General features: G+C 32.9%; 1 protein-coding gene across 2 annotated transcripts; it reads left to right on the top strand.

The window, feature by feature from the left end:
• Positions 1-9010: 9010 nt before the first annotated feature.
• LOC114179260 (putative protein phosphatase 2C 9) lies at positions 9011-17658 on the top strand. Of its 2 annotated transcripts, XM_028065527.2 has the most exons (6): positions 9020-9328; positions 9521-9618; positions 12440-12679; positions 13019-13295; positions 16374-16528; positions 17264-17658. In XM_028065527.2, the coding sequence occupies exons 2-6, from the start codon at positions 9583-9585 to the stop codon at positions 17402-17404; spliced, it is 849 nt and encodes a 282-aa protein (XP_027921328.1). In that variant the 5' UTR covers positions 9020-9328; positions 9521-9582; the 3' UTR covers positions 17405-17658. The 2 variants fall into 2 exon arrangements, with proteins under 2 accessions (XP_085527150.1, XP_027921328.1); XM_085671024.1 differs by having other exon boundaries at positions 9011-9328; positions 16374-17307.
• The last annotated feature ends 341 nt before the right edge of the window (positions 17659-17999 follow it).

The following is a 17999-nucleotide window of genomic DNA, read 5'->3' as shown; positions in this document are numbered from 1 at the left end:
GGATACTCGTTTTAAGTTTTTCCTGAGCGTTTGGCGTGAATTGTTCGGAGGGAAATCAAGGGGTGGGTCTTATGAGTGGATCTGGTGTAGAAATGTTTTGATTTCGAGTGTAATTGACATGGAAATTCAATGGAACAGTGACCAAGTGTTTAGGGTTGAACAATTGGGGTTTGATATCGTGAGAGTGGTCAGTGATTGGAATGCTTTGAATAATTTTAATGGATGTGGGTGTAGGCTGCGAGGAACATAATACATAAGGGAGATTGCGCGAGAAATGATGGAGATTAATCTGGAATGAAAAGCAATGGAGAGTGGGACTGCGTAGGTGTGGGAATTCTGGAAATTTTACCAGAAGTCTGATGCACTGCCTGGCGGCACGGGACTAGCCGCCAGGCGCCAGTACAGTGACGTGGATACTAGTGGTTGTTTTGGTCTAGGAGTGTGTTTTAGGATAATTGGTGTTTGGTCCCTTAGTAAATCAATTTCTAGTGTATCTGTGAGGGGATAGAGTATAGAGATTCCACTACGGTAATGATATTTTCCCTCTTACTTTATAAGCGAACTTGGGGGTGTATAAATTGGTTGAGAGAATGGTAATTAGAAGCTTGGGAAGTATGTTAGATCACGGGATATTCTAGTACTGTCATAGCCTTAATAACATGCGTGTCAGTATGGATTTGGGGAAAACATGAATGACACCCAACCATGGGTGAGTTCCTTGGCGTGTAATTATTTTATGGGGAGTTGTTGTAGAGAGGGAGAGTGGTAAATGTTCATATAAGTAAACAGTACCATACACTGAACTAGGAGTATAATGGATTGAGGATGGGTGCGAGTGCAAGATGCGAAGAGTATTTGACCAAAACCAGTACTGCATAAGTACTGATACGGCGCCTGACGACAGAGTTAGGTCCGCCAGGCGGTAGAGAGGCAACAGTGGGGTTCTGGTGCAGGAAGCGCCTGGCGGCAGGGGGGTCCCGCCAGGCGATGGCGACGAAAATCGTGGTCTCTGGAACAGCATCCGCCTGGCGGTGGGAACGGTCCCGCCAGGCGGTAGTTGCAGACTTTGTGATTCATGGGGCGCTTGGCGCCTGGCGGCACGTGTCCCCCGCCAGGCGATTTATACTGCTGCAGCTTTGGGTTTTGATTATGAATTTGTGATCTACAGTGTGTCTAGTGATGCTTTAAGGGTGAGATTGCTGGTGTTCCTTGAGTTGTGGCTCAGAACGTATCCCATGAGTTGTGGCTCGGGATAGGGGTTAAGCACGTGGTATTCCTTGAGTTGTGGCTCGGAATAGCATCTCTTGAGTTGTGACTCGGGATGGCGGATGAACACGAGGAACCCTTGAGTTGTGGCTCGAGTTGGTAAGTGTTGCCGGTGTGAGTGTGATGGTCGTGGCCAATACGGATGGCTCCAGAGAGATTGCCCTCCTCAATTGTTGGCTGACGAGTTTGGTAGTCTTGGGACGATACGGACTATGTTCGTATACGGGAACTCTACCTGGCGTTACGGTGTATGATCCGTAGCATGTTTTCCCGCACGTGCTCTATCGGTTGTGGCCGATAGGTATGGCAACAAGTCACCTTAAAGTAATCCTTAGACGTTGTAGAACACGAATAATCTGATTGGGGGTCAGATGGTAGGAATTAAAGAATAGGGCAATGTGAGATGTTTTGTACGATCTCTTGTGTTTATATGATTATGTTTTTGTAACTTTATATATGTGATTTAATTGTTAAGCTCACCCTATCTGCGTGTGTGTGGCGATGATCGTGTACGCGGTACACGGGAGCAGATTCTGTTGATGCAGGTGGCTCAGGTGACGCTTAGCCGCGGATAGGGGTTAGACTTGGGGAAATGCTTATGTTTTCTTTATTGCCTTTGAAAACAGTTGTAAACCCTGATGGGTAATTTTATAACATTATGGTTTTGGTATTCATAGACTTTATTCGATGGTTTAATAAAGTTTTTAAATTTTCCCACATTTTGAGAAAATGAGGTATTATTAAATACACGTGGTTTTAATTTAATTTATTTATTTATTTATAAATCAGTAATATCCTGACGGGATGTTACAAAATCGACAACATCTGCAGTTTGGGAGACAGTTGGGAAGTCTATTAATTTGCCTGTCATGCCCAAATTGTATAACTTTGAAGGAAACCATCATAGAGAAGGTGTTTCCTAATTTTGGTTGCATACAATTTTCTCTCATTCAAACAGTTGACACAATGACATCTAATTTTGACTTCATTGCCATTTCTACCCTCGTTATCTTGCACAAATTGTATAAAATTTTCTACTTCTCTCTCATACTCAACACTGATGTGTGATGAATTAATCCCATCTCGATCAATATGTATATGTACTAAAATTGTATGAACAATATTAGTACTCTCTAAATGAATGATCATATCACTTTTATATTCAAGGTGTAACCCTATCACATTCGAGAAGATTCACTTTTTTGTTAGTTCATTGATACATATAAATTTTAAACAACATTTCTTAAATTTCACAAATTTTTTGTTATCATTTTACATTGGTCTTCAGGTTATACAAAATGAAAGTGGTTATCAACCACAATTAAATATACACATAAAGATCAATACAAAATATTGTTAGCAAAAATTCATGAAATTCAAGAAATTTAACTAAAAGGACTAAATTGCATTAATTTTTAAAAAATCATGACCAAATTGAGATTAAAAAAAATTGAAGGACCAACTTGACATTTTTGGAGAAAATTAGGAAGCAATAGAGTTATTAAACTAAAAATATATTAAACATGTTAAAAAAAATATTTCAAATAATAAAAACAAAAAATTATATAAAAATTTTAAAACCAATAGTCACAAGAAAGCAACATGAAAGCGTTTAACGTAGACTCAAAAGCTCAAAATCGCAACAATGGTAGGAATGCAACAACGAGAGAATATAATGCATTTTGGAAGGTCCAAAACTTGTCACGATTACAATGGCAATACTATAACGTACCTGAACTTTAATGGCTGCACCAAAACGCATCATTATGTTCGAGTTATGGACGAACCACAACAAAAAAGAACAAGAGAGAAAAGAGAAACAAACATCAATGAAAGACATTATGGAAGAAAAAGTGAGGTTTGCGTTGGTGAAGGAGGAGAATAGCGACTTTTGCAACAACAAAATGCAATAGGACCTTTTGCGAGCAAGTAAAAATTTCACATTTTAACCCTATTCAAGGGGTATTGGCTACAACTCTCGTGAAAATCATAGCTTATTGTAAGCATAAAAACGACAAGTGCACCGGTTGAACGTAACAAATAATAAATATTATTCTCTTCACAGAAACTTGTGCAACACATGACAACTCTTGCAATTCATAACTCAATTAGACAACAAAGTTCACAAAAAAATACTAAGAAACCCTTTTCCGGTATTTTATCAAATAGTTGGTGTGCAACAAAAATTTAACATAGAGTATTTACAATTGTCAAGATTAGATTTCATCCACTTCGTTGTTATGCATTCACAAATATATCAATTATAATTCCATGTTAAAATCAACTCACAAGAATAATAAAATCCTATTCCTAGTGATGTTGAGCCTATGATGACTCATGAAGTTCCAATTCCTTGAATCTTCAACAAGCAACCATGCATTTAGTTCAAGATTTTTAAAATTACTAATGAATCATGTTCTATCCCTAGATACAAGCTTCATTAGGCACTTAATTTCAATTCTAGGTTCAGAAGACATTTTCCAACACCTAATGAACCATATACCAAGTTATGGATAGTCAAACCAAAGAAAGCATTAAACATAGAAATCAAATACTAACATAGAAATGGAAGCATATGTATTAACATCACATAGTACACAATAAATCAATTTATTACATCTAATCTCAATAATGGGTTTTGCTCTCCCTAATAGAGGACCTACGTCATACAAATTGAAGAGATAAGAAAGAAATTGAAACCATAGAGAGATTCACATCATTCCCCAAGGTTCTTTGCCTCTACTCCATTCTCCAATTTTCTTCTTCACATTTTCATCTCCAATTCGTGACCCATCTTCCTTCTCAACCCAAAAGGGGGCAAAATCACCATTGATGAAGATTAAAGCCTAAGGAGAAAAAATGAGAGCTTTCCAACACCTTAAATAGCCTTTAAGGGCCTCTCATAATCACTCTAGGTGAAGAATGAAGTGTGGGAGGAGAGAATTTTTAAATAGCTAATTATTCTTAATTAGTTAATAACACTATGATGTCCAAGCATATTGGGTTTTTTCATAAATGCAAAGTCCCCATGCTAGTTTCCATCCAAAATTTGTTTCTTGAAGACATGGGTTTTAAGTCTGTGCCAAGGTTCTGGATGGGTGACTTGAAGATGCATTTCTCATCTAAGTGCAAAACCAATAAATCAACTACTTTAAAGATTCCATAAAACCTAACTAGGTTGAGGAAACCCCAAAAAATTGTCCAACAAAGTAAAAGCGAAATGGGTAGAAGAAATACCAACACCTATTTCAAACCTAGTTGCTAGAAATAACAATGGTAGAAAAAAAAGTTGAATAAAATATTAGAGATTGAGATCGAGACACGAACTAATGGCGGAAGAAAAGCATAGTACATGGGTGGTGTATTGTCTCCCTTATTCTCTCAAACCTAGGGTAGTAATGTAATTTACAATTCAATTTGAATTGAATTTCAAATTGATTTATTACCCCAAGTTTGAGAAAACAGGTGAAATAATACCCCACCCATGGCTGAAAAATAGAAAAGCAAAATTCAAAAAAATATTTCACCTAGAATGCCACGTCAAGTAGTATGAAAGTAGTGATAAGAGAAAGAGTAGTCAATGTGTCATTTGCCATATATATATATATATATATATATATTATTAGAAGATTTGGAAATTAGACTTGTTAAATAACGTTTTAGTTTTGAGTTTAATAATAAATTAAAATTATATGCTAAATTTAGGTATGATATTGTGGGCTGGATCATGTGGTTCAGTCCACAAGCCCATTAAATAAAGTGCAAGGTAGACTGAGTATTTTAGTTCATTGGCCCACTTAGGTCCGTCTCGCATAACCCGCAATCCGCGTAGACCAATGACGGGCTAACCCACATAGTCCACATTGACTTAAATTCCTAAAATTCAACCACACCAACACAACACGTCGTGTGTGTTTCTTCTATGAAACTTGCTCATTCATGTTCCTTCTCTAGTTCACTCCAAAGTAGCCATCCAAAGTAGCTCCCTTGTTTGCGTTTAGTACAACAAAGTCATTTATATTTTCAATAGGCTTGTACTTAAAAATTATTAATATAACTTGTTTTAAGAAATGGACTAATAGAATATATTATTTATACTAATTTAAATAAATAAAAATAAAGTTTATAAAATTGTTATGTGGATCGTGGGCCAGCTTACAAACTAACTGACCAAATGTTATGCAAATGCATGCCAAAGAGACTAATTCATATTTCTTATGTAGGACAGGTTGGCACGACCCATTTTTTGTGGACCAAATGCAGGACACAACCAAAACAGAATGGATCGGTCTGCACTGTTATCTCTAACTAAATCCATTTTATATCATGGATTTTTTTAAAATGTATTTGTACAGTAAACCATTTCGTACTTTCATTCAATTTCATATGTAAAATAAGTTATTAACTTTTATGATAATTAATTAAAAGCTATTTTAAATTGATTTCTGATTGATTAACAATGTATAAACATTTTATGTTTAATAGTCCTGTTGAACAATTTTACATTGTCCTAATTACACGATAGCTATTAAAAATCAATATAGTTATCGCATACAGGTGATAGTATAAAACCATTCTACATTCTAGTATGGCTTTCTTTGTTAAAGTCTACTTTAACAATGGATGTGTCAATGGATGTGTCAATTCTGGTCAACACCCAAATTCAATTTAAATATGATGATAATATTATATTTTATCGAAGTGTATACTTGAAAAATATATAATTTATTAGTAATTATTTTAAAATAGGATGCCTTTTAAACTAATAATACATAAAAATTAAACTCAGAAAATACTGAAAATGTTAAAAATTTAAACTTCCTTGTTTCACATAAATAAAAAATAAATAATTTAAAATATATGAGTAGAGATGACAAATAAATCCGTCCCTGTGGGTATTGCCCGAACCCGTCCCCGTTTTGACGGGGAATCCCCGCATTGACTGGGTATGGGTATGGGTATGGGGAATCCCTGACTTTTTCAATTGGTTATGGGGATGGGTATGGGGATGTACATATCCCCGCCATATTACCCGTCCCCATTTAAATTATTAAAATATTACTTATTAATTAAATAACCACACACACACACACACACACATATATATATATATATATATATATATATATATTATTTTTTATTTATTCTAATTATTTGGTTTGTCATGAAACTCATTTGCATTTCAATTATATTTTTCATCTTATCATAATCTTTATGTAATTATGTTCAAAATATGTATGTTAATTAAAAAATTTTATGTCTCACATTTGAATATTTCTATTATATTTTAATATTTTTATTTAATGTATATTTTTCTTTCACATGAAAATGTTTAATACTCTCAATTTAAGTATTTAATAGCACAAACATTTCGTTTACTAGGTAATATAAAAAAAATCATTTACTTATTATTCTTATTATTAGTTTTTGTTTCATTTGAATAACTTTTTTATTTCACTAAAACATTTTTTGTTATTTCTCAACTACTGAGTATATATGTTAATATTTGAAAAGTTTTCTTAGATCTCTAAGATATTTTTCAACTTATCATACCCTTAATTATACATTTATTTTCTTTTGTGCGATTTCTTTCAATATCTCTCAAATTGTTTGTAAACATTTGTTAATTTTTTAATATTTTTATTTCTTGTTTATTTTCATTATGTATAATACTATTTCGATATATTTTATTTAATTATTTTTTATTTTTTAACTCATTATCAATCATACTGTAATTTTTTCACTATAATTATATAAATAACTTTTATTTACTACAATATAAAAATTTAATGTAATTGTCATTAATATTTTTTTATCACCATCCAACATAATTGAAGTTCAAAAGATACAAGATCTATGTTAAAATTTTATTATTATAATTATTATTTTTTCTTTGTATCCTTTTGATTAAGTAATGTATTATAACTTTTATTAGTGTATAAAAAAGAGATTCATTAGAATTTAAAATATTGAAGTAAACAAACATTTAAAATATATTTTAATTTGAATATTTGTTTCCTTTTATATTTTTTTAAAAGTATTTTTAAATTTCATCAACTATGTTTCATTAATGTTTGCAAATTTAATAAATGTGTTGGTTCTCATGAAATTTTATTTGGTATTATAATCTAAAATGTAAATAATTATAATTTATTTTAAACTTTTATTATGATTATTATTTGTTCTTTGTATCATTTTGATCAAATGATGTATTATAACTTTATTAGTATATAAAAAAGATATTCATTAGAATTTAAAAGATTGAAGTAAATAAACATTTAAAATATATTTTAATTTGAATATTTGTTTTTCGCTTATACTTTTTAAAAAATATTTTTAAATATTATCAACTAGGTTTCATTAATGTTTGTAAATTTAATAAATGTGTTGGTTCTCATGAAATTTTATTTTGTATTATAATCTAAAATGTAAACAATTATAATTTATTTTAAACTTATATTATGATTATTATTTGTTCTTTGTATCATTTTGATCAAATGATGTATTATAACTTTTATTAGTGTATAAAAAAGATATTTATTAGAATTTAAAAGATTGAAGTAAACAAACATTTAAAATATCAATTTTGTTCTTTGTATCATTTTGATCAAATGATGTATTATAACTTTTATTAGTGTATAAAAAAAAGATTTATTAGAATTTAAAAGATTGAAGTAAACAAACATTTAAAATATATTTTAATTTGAATATTTGTTTTTCTTTTATATTTTTAAAAAAATATTTTTAAATTTTATCAATTATGTTTCATTAATATTTGCAAATTTAATAATTATTTTAGTTCTCATGAAATTTTATTTGGTATTATTATATAAAATGTAAACAATTATAATTTATTTTAAAGTATTTGATATGGAAGAAACAATCATCATTATAATATTGAATATTTGATAATATTATGTTTCCTTTATCATACAAATTTTATTATTTTATAAAAATTAATTAAAATAAATATTGAAGTAGTAAGAAGATGAGTATGGGTATGGGTACGAGATTATACCCGTTATCCGGTGGGGATGGGGATGGGTCAAAAGTTTAATACCCGTTGAGTTTGGGTATGGGGATGAGAATGAATTTTTTTTACGAGGATGTATATGGAATAGCGAAATCCGTACCCGCCCCGCCCCGTTGCCATCCCTGTATATGAGTAGAAATTTGAAATATATAATTCACCTGATAGCAAGTGGGACAAATATGAAAAGTAATATCGAATCTTTCCTATTTCTCCCATAAAAAAACCTAAAATAAAAGAATTCCAAATATTGTGGTCCATCTACCATATTATTAATCTTCAGAAAAATAGAAGCTTTTGTTTGCTGTACAGAATCCAAGTCTTTGTAGTAATAATTTTACAGCACTTGAGTACACAAAGGAGTATTGTACAATGGTATTGTAATTTGGTTTGTTTTTCCTTTTGACCCTTTTGGGGAGAAGAGTGAGGAAGCAAGAAAGAGAAGATGGAAGGTTGAAAATTTGGCCGACCTTGGAGTGGACCCCACAGATGGGTGAGAAACTCAACCAATGAATGGCAATGCAGTAGAATACAAAACAATACAACAAGCTGGTTCGATGTTGGGTTTGTAGGAAGGAAGGAACTATGTAATGTAATGTAATCACGTTATTATTGTGAAGTGAAGTGAATCCTCAAAACAAAAACAGCTGTAATAAATCATAGAAAGAAACAAACAAAGAAACAGTGTCAGCAATAAAACAAGGCACAGAGAAACTGCAAAAGTCAATAAGGGCAACCTATGCCTTTTGGCCCCCATTCTCATTCCGTTGTTGCTAACAAAACTGCGCAAAGACTTTCTCAACAAAACCAATACTAGACGGTTATCTAAGTCTACTCCTCTTCCAACCATCCCCTATTCTTATTATATCAATCAATAAAATTTCACTTCTTCTTCTCCTTCTTCCCTTTAATTTCTCTCTCTCTCTCTCTCTCTCTCTCTCTCTCTCTCGCTCCTTCCTTTAACAATTAACTAGAGACGACCCAATTGCCTTCCAGATCTTTTTCCAGGGAAAAGTTTTGATTTTTGGATCGGTAAGGGAGTTTTTGGATTACCAATTCATTATCTGGGTGTTGGGAATTTTCCTTTTTTTTTATCCTTTTCTTTTTGTTTTTCTTTTCTGGGATGATTGAATTGTTTGCTTTATCGATCGACCTTCTTTTGGAATTTTTTTAGTTTTGGACTTTCACTCACGTTGAGTTTTTTTTTTTTTTTTTTCTTTGCAGTTTTTGTGATAAGAGTTAGATGTTGACTGATAGACGGAAAGGTTGAGGTGGGGCTGGATTATATGGACAGTCTTTGTTGCTTCAGCTCTGTCAGCCAGGTGAGAAATTCTGTCCCTTTGTACTATTTTTTCTTTTTCCTTTGGACATAATCAATCTCCATACGAGGATGTGAGGATGTCATGTGGTGAATGACTGATTGAGAGTTCAGAGTTAAGCTCTGGTGCTGTGCTAATGAATGGACTTGGGACTTTTCCAAATTTTATTTTCTTAATCTTGATGGAAAAGGTTCTGTGAATTGATTATTTCTGTTTAAACAGTTGTCAATAACCAGCTCTTCTGAAAGCATAAGCTTTTGATAGAGACGTAACTATGTTTTTTTCATATCTCTAACAAGCTCGTCCGTGCAAGAATGTTTTTGACTTGAAGACTACAGAATGAATGAGCATGCTTTATCTCATACTGACATTTAATCATAAAGAACAGTGGGGCCATGGAGAATTTTCCTATAATAGGATTGCACTACAAGAATTTTCTTACCTTGTTTTAGGATGTAATTAATAAGTATATCTAGGAGCTGGTCACTCAATGCTTGCCTTCTGAAATGTAGTCCAAGTGAGAGTTAACAAAGAAAATTAAAACTGTGGAGAGAACCTTTGGAATCACATGGCTTCCGATTAAGTTAAAGGAAGAGTATATGGAATGCAGATTCGGAAGGACATGTGCTAGCGTTGGCTTGGATGTGAAAATTGGCAATCATACTAGGGTAAAAGGCTGTGGTTTTAGTATCTTCTATTTATTGCAAAGTGACTGAGAAAAAGATGTAAATCATGGACTTTGGATTGAATGGATGGAATTGATAAATGAGACTGGTATTTGTGAACAATGGAGCTCATCGGGCTTAAAGGGAGATTGACTAAATAGCTACAAGACCAACTGTGTTATATGGTACGTCTTAGAAATTTGGTTTGGGTCTAATTCAACACTACGAAACTTACTTGTGAGGTGAGAGTTTTTTCTTTAATTAATTGATGTAGGTTCTCCATCTCACTTCCCTCTACGATAATTGGATATTTCAAGTTTGAAGTTTGTAGAATTGAACACCTGCGGGTTGTTTAATAATATGTCATAATAGCAAGTGAGTTGACCAGATGAACTCTGATCTTAGAATTTGAATTTTAGTTTAACTCAATCAACAAAACCAGTTTGCTATGTACGAAGTATCTTCCATTTATATACTTTAATTTGGTTATATCAGTAGTCAATGTGATACTTCCAACAGTATTGTATGCTGGGTGGTGAAGTGCCATCCAGCTAGAGCACAAGTTTTTGCGGAAATAGAATATTTTGGTAGATGAATGTACTTACTAGATAAAATAGGTAATAATGGATATTTATATAGGAATACCACCTATCGAGGAACATTTGACATAATCTTTCTTGACATTGTTTGTCCATACGTGGAAGAGAAAAATTAAATTCCCTGTTGAAAGAATTGATTAGATGGAGGATAGATCAATAACAGGGTAGTGGTTGATCAAGGAAAACTCCCAAGAGAAAATATTGAAAAAGCCTATAATGTAAACGCTCTTTCTCATAATTTGGTTTTAAACAGTAGACATTCGTATTGTTTGATTCATGTACCTGCAATCATATGGTTTTGTTGTATATACCGTAAAGGTTGCACAAAAACTCATGAACCCTTGGTCATAGAAGCACTAATTCCATATGAGATCATCTTCTGTTATGTTTCTCTCAAGATTAAACCAATGGATTGTTGATCCTTCCTTACTTAGGCTATATAATCTTCACTTCTTGGCACTTCAAATTATGTTTCTGCCTTGGTGATCCATTCTTCACCTCTGATGATCTTCACTTTCTTAACTGGCATTGAATACAAACCTTGGAAATTCAATCTGACCCCTGGTTGGAAGAACTCCTTTCCTTATGATTGGAAATTTCTCTTTCCAAGCATTCTCACAGAGGTACTGCAAAATGATTTTTGAATAATGTTCAGAAGAGAAGTGGATGGTTGGCATGATGCATGGGCCAAAGAAGGCAAAAGCAGATAAACCCATGTAAGGAGTTAATTCGATGAAAAAGAGAGGTAAGCTAAACAATCGTAAAAATACAACACTAATGCAGGAATAAGACCCAAACAAGTCTAAGATGGGCGGGAGCAACCATTAGGATACAAATGATATCAGACAATGGAAGTTTCTGATATTTCAAACTTGGTAGCAGATACAGCGATGGAATCAGATCATCAGATCAGAGATGGTGCCATGTCAACTAACTAACTCTCTTAAAAGCTTAAGCTATTAAGTGAAAGCCTAAAAATGACTTTATGTTTGCTTACAATGGCTACCTGTTAATTTGAAAATAAGTTGGCATATACTGACAGAAGGCTACTCAAGAGTGTGAAGACAAACAGCAATAGGTAAACTTGAGCAGCTTGTGTTGACTATCTGTTTGAAGGAAGAAATAGTCCTTTATGGGTTTTTCTTTTGGAAAAAATAATTTTAGTAGATTTGAAGGACATGCCATGAGGCTCAAAGAGGGTTGGTCCCTGGCTTCTTCCTTCACTGCCTGAAAATATTGGTGCCAGAGTGGGCAGAAGTGTTACTTGCATCATGAGAGAGAATATGGTTGACTTTGGGATGAATAATTCACAAATCATGCCAATGATGGATTTCTTGCAGCATCAGGGCATTGATTAAATACAAAACACCATAACTAGATGGAAATATGAGATCATTGTTAGTATGTTTCTTCATTTTGTTTCTGACATTGTTAATATTCCCGTTTGGTAATCACAGATTTAAAGTTTTTCTTTCATTTCCGTTAATATACATTATTGAAATATGTTAAACAAAATCTATAAACTCTTCTGTTGTTGCATTTCAATTTCTCTATCTTAAGGTGGTTGGAGGACGATCTTCTTCTAACTCTGGCAAGGGCAAGAGCAGTCAGTCCTCAGTCAAATATGGCTATAGCCTAGTCAAAGGGAAAGCAAACCATCCCATGGAGGACTACCATGTGGCAAAATTTGTCCAGTTCAATGGGCGAGAGCTTGGCCTTTTTGCTATATATGACGGACACCTGGGAGACAGTGTACCGGCCTATTTACAGAAGCATCTGTTTCCTAATATCTTGAAGGAAGTGAGTTGTTGAATCAAACTAAAGAGCTGTTATGCATTTATTACCATAATTTCATCTGATTTATCTGGAAAAGGGTTTTTCTTCATTTCTATTTTATATTGCTTATTGTATTCTGATTTTCTTTTTCTCAAGTTCCTATACTTTTTGTCAATCACTGTAATGCTATCAACCATATGAAATGATAAGTCATTTTAGTTTTAAAGTGTTGAAGAGGTTGGTAAGATCTCTGTCCTAGCAAGATAAATTTGAAAGGTCAAGTACTGGTAAATTTGGCTTATTATACTTTTTCTTACTATCTAAAATATATTTATGATTGTGAATTTGTGATTCTTTATCCAGGAGGACTTCTGGAATGATCCATTCATGTCCATTTCTAATGCCTATGTAACAACAGATCAGGAAATTCTTTCTCATAGTCCAGATTTGGGACGAGGAGGATCAACTGCAGTGACTGCAATTCTCATAAATAATCAAAAACTATGGGTAGCCAATGTAGGGGATTCACGAGCTGTTGTGTCAAGGGGAGGGGAGGCTGCACAGATGACAACTGATCATGAGCCCAATACTGAGAGGGGCAGCATTGAGACAAGAGGTGGCTTTGTCTCAAACATGCCAGGTTCATCAATTAACCCTCTCCAAGTTCTATGAGCTTTTGCCTTTGGTGTTCAATGCTGATTTTTTTCCTATAAAATGAGATTTTAAAAGTCTCAATCTAATTTTCATTTTCAAATTACAACATTTAACTGACAGAGATGGAGACTATATCTGTATGTGTGTGTGTGTGCGTGTGCAAGAGAGAGGTTTGACTGTTCTATATGCATGATTTTACTCATTAGAAAAGTAAATGATGGGTTGAAGGAAATTATGAAAGTTTAAAACAAGTGAAGGATAGGTTAAACTAAATCAAAGTAAGCTGCAGTCATTGTAAGTAACCTGAATTTAAATGTAAGATATTATCCATATTGCTTTATGTATGGCTACCATTCCAATTTTTAGGATGACTGGATCTTATGAGATATCTGTAAAGTAGAATGATTATCAGATGGTTGTGGCTAATACTTGTTAAGTTGCTAACTTCACTACACTTGAGAATAAATTCAAGATAGATTTCTGTAATTTATTCAGCAGTGATATTTATTTTGAGAGATAATTTTCTCGACTTAATGACAATTCATTTATATGTATATGTTTAGTCCTTCTTGGAAAAGTGAGTTAGATGCCATGTGCAGAGCTGCTTGCTTATCACAACACAACTTCATTTATTGAATGTTCCCTGAATTTTGATTTTTGTAGTTATTGTTTTATCCAAATAATATCACAAGCAGCTATGGCCAAGCTCTATACTCACCTTAAACCCTTGATCAAATAATGTGATACGGTCCAATCAGGGTTTTGTCTTGTTGGAAAGTTACCTTAACAGTGAACACTCATAACCTGCCTTAGTTACGACCATTTTGGGAGTTGTCCAAATTCTAGGCTTAAAAAGTTGGAGATTTAGTCTTGTATCAACCAGAATTATGACTTGATAAAACTTATATTTAATAGGCAATCTTTACTTTACAAACCGAATTTATGAGATTAAGTTAGAAATTAAGATTAGTTTGTAATATATATATATATATATATTTATAATTAAGTTTTAATTAATTTCATATTAATCTATTTTCTATGAAATAATACGTAAAATGTTCAGAATTTCAAATAGAATCTAGCTAACAAGTTGTTGAGTCATTCACAAGCTTGAATTTTGAAAGAAAAGGTTCATAGAAAGTCAAACGGAGTTTTGAGTCCGCTGAATCAAGATTGATTTATTTCCAACCCCGGTGTGTGGATTGTAATGCATACGTAGAAGAAAGAATGCAGCCTAATGTCTCTATTTATGTATTTTTTGTTGGGAGAACAATTTAAATTTTTGAACAAATACAAGTAGGTGGTGTTAAGAAGTGGACTTTAAGCCTAACTCAACCTTACAAAATTGACTTGTTAGGTGAAGTTTGTTAGAAGTGGACTTTAAGCCTAACTCAACCCCACAAAATCGGCTTGTAAAGTGAGGATTGCACCCACATATATATTGTGAATTGGCCTTATCTCTAGTCGACGTGGGACTTCCAACACACCCTCTCACGCTGAGGTATATTCATCTCGTGCGTGGGACAAGAAATTAGTGGGTGGTCTGCGGCCCGATATCGGGTGGAACAGATTCTCCAAGAAAGCTCGGTAGGATAGGCTCTAACTTGGCTCTGATACCATGTTAGAAGTGGGCTTTAAACCTAACTCAACCCCATAAAACCGGCTTGTAAGGTGAGGATTGCACCCACTTATATAATGTAATTTGGTCTTATCTCTAGTCGATGTAGAATTTCTAACACACTATCTTCAAGTCGAAGCATATACATCTCAGGTGTGGGATTAGATATCTATGAGTGGTTTGATAGCAGGATAATAGCAAGTAACAAAGTTTGCTATGATAGATTCTAACATGTCTTTGATACCATGTTAAGAAGTGAATTTTGAACCTATTTCAACCCTACAAAATTGGCTTATAAGGTGAGATTTGTACCTACTTATATACTATAATTTAATCTTATCTTTAGTCGGTGTGGGATCTCCAATGCAGGTTAATACCAATATAAGTTCACTCTTGATGGATTCCACCATCATTATGAGTGGTTAGGAGGAGAGGTGGGATAATTTAAGTTTACTAAATCACATTTTTAAGTCATTTCCACCAATGTAAATGGGAGCTACTGGAAAGAGAGAACAATATTAAGAGGAAGATTGTGTGAAGTGAGGAAAATTTAATAGAAGAGATGTGAGAGTCACATGTGAGTGAGATAGTCTTTATCATTCCTTCTATTGAAATTTTTGAGTGGGATACTCAGGTTTATGCTATTTGGGAATGAGTTCCTCAAGTTTTTTCATAAAACTTATAATTGTAGAATAGAGATGTGCAGCATAAGTGTGGTGGCCCATAAGCCACCGGTCATCGAAATCATGCTTTAATACCATCTTAGAAAACGGATTTTAAATCTAAATTTGTTTTACAAAATCAGTTTGTAAGGTGACACTTATACCCACTTATATACTATAATTTAAACATATCTTTAGTTGATTTAGGATCTCCAACAACTTATAATTGATAGGGTTTCTGAAATTTGTTAAAAACTTGTTATGAGAACAATTTTCTCAAGTTTGTTTGAAAAACTAGTTACCTTGTTTGAAAGAGTGAAACCATATGAAAACTAGTACTCTCTATTAACCATAGTTTCCTACACTTTAGGATAAGTATTACACACTGAGGAGAAACCATATGAGGAGGAATGATTTAACATCACTGTAAAGTGCAAATTACATGAATAATATTTTATTGGATAACTTTATCACCATCATCACAGTTACTGCAAATTAAAAGTTTATCAAATAAATTAGATCTGTAACACTAATTTGAAAAGAAAAAAAAAACAATGTTATACTTTTGAAATGAATTAAGAATCATTTAATTACATTCAAAAGTTAAGATAACAAGTAGTAATAAAGTTTGCATTCTATATGATATCGTTTAGTATAACATTGTCAAATTTTACCCCAAATTCAATTGATCAACGGAACCATATATATGATTGAAAATACTAGGATTCCTTTTTGTTGAATGCTTTCTACTTTCTAATTTTCTTCTTTTTTGTGGTTATATCAGGTGATGTTGCAAGAGTGAATGGGCAGCTAGCAGTTTCTCGAGCCTTCGGAGACAAAAACCTCAAAACACACTTGCGATCTGATCCTGACATTCAGTACGCTGATATCACCCCAGATGTTGAACTTTTGATACTTGCTAGTGATGGTCTATGGAAGGTTGATGTTATTCTCATTTTCTCTATTTTTCCACTAAGGCAAAACTGCATTTTCCATTCCTTAACTCACCTTGAATTTTTTATTTCTTTTGCCTCTGTTCTCCAACAATTTAATTCATTTTTATTTCAACTTTTCCCAGATCCAAAAGTTTGTCCCAATTTCTGACTAACAACATTATTGCAATTGCTAATAGTGGCATCCTATATGTAGACAAGTGCACCATTGGCACTGCATCTAGGGTTTCATTTCATTACCGCTATCAATATTTCGAGTCTAGATTCTTTGCTGAGTTTTTTGTGTTATTTATTTGCTGAGTCTTCAAAATACATTGAAAGGCTAATAACATACACTTCCATAAAGCACTATTATTGAGTCAAATATATGAAGAATCACTAAAAAGTGTTTGCTGCTAATACTTGCAACTGCTTTTTTTATGCCATACATGAAAGTTCCATTAGCATTTTCAGCAGGTTCAGTGGTTGGGAACTTGGGATGAGTGTTGTAAAGTTTAAGTTACATATATTTTTAACAAACATTAAAATAAATTTCTCTTGTAGGTAATTTATGCGTAAAGCTTTTACATTATACATTTTGTTTTCTTGGAAGTGCTAACATAGAAGTCTAAGACAATAGAAAAATGAAAGTAAATGATGCATCAGGGAATTGGGGAAAGGAAAAAAGACATTGTTTTGGCAAATAATTATTCCATGTACTTAAAATTTGCACTTATTCCAGGTAATGGGAAATCAAGAAGCTGTTGATATTGCAAGAAGAATAAAGGATCCACAAAAAGCAGCGAAACAACTAGCCACTGAGGCATTGAACAGAGACAGTAAGGATGATATTTCCTGCATTGTAGTTCGTTTCAAGGGTTGAAAAATGGAACATACACACTCTCTAAAATCAGGGTATATATTTTTATATATATATTATTCTACAAATCAACATGCAATTCCATACCCATGAAAATCCATTATTAATTTGGAATAGGTTTTGCCCCTTCCCTTCATATGTAAAAATATAAAATTTACATTCTCGAATTTAGGTCGTGGCGTTTAGTATTTCTTGATTTCTTCGTTGTGTAGATTCACACCATGATTTTCTTTTAATATGCATTATTATTATTATTATTATTGTGTCGTGGAGCAGTGTGAAGAAGATGATAGCAGCAGTTTATAATTTCAACTGGGATTTATACATTTATTTTATGAACCGATTGTATGATATGGTTGAAATGACCTAGCTTGATTGAGTATTTACATTATTATTTAAAATTGTTGTTGCGAATTTAAGTAACAATGACTATTTCCTGTTGTATACTAACTTTTATTTTATAATTTTTATAATAATTATTGCCTTTTACGAAAGTGACTTCTGAATTATCTATTATAGAAATTTTTCAAATAAATATTTTAAAGTTTTTGAAACATGATTTTAGAATAAGATTTTCAGAAAAGAATTTCTGAAATAA

This window comes from Vigna unguiculata, chromosome 3, assembly GCF_037176805.1.
Source record: "Vigna unguiculata cultivar grain cowpea cultivar isolate G323 ecotype 2 chromosome 3, ASM3717680v1, whole genome shotgun sequence".
In the NCBI taxonomy this organism is placed as follows: domain Eukaryota; kingdom Viridiplantae; phylum Streptophyta; class Magnoliopsida; order Fabales; family Fabaceae; genus Vigna; species Vigna unguiculata.
This window is presented reverse-complemented; position numbering and strand designations above follow the sequence as displayed.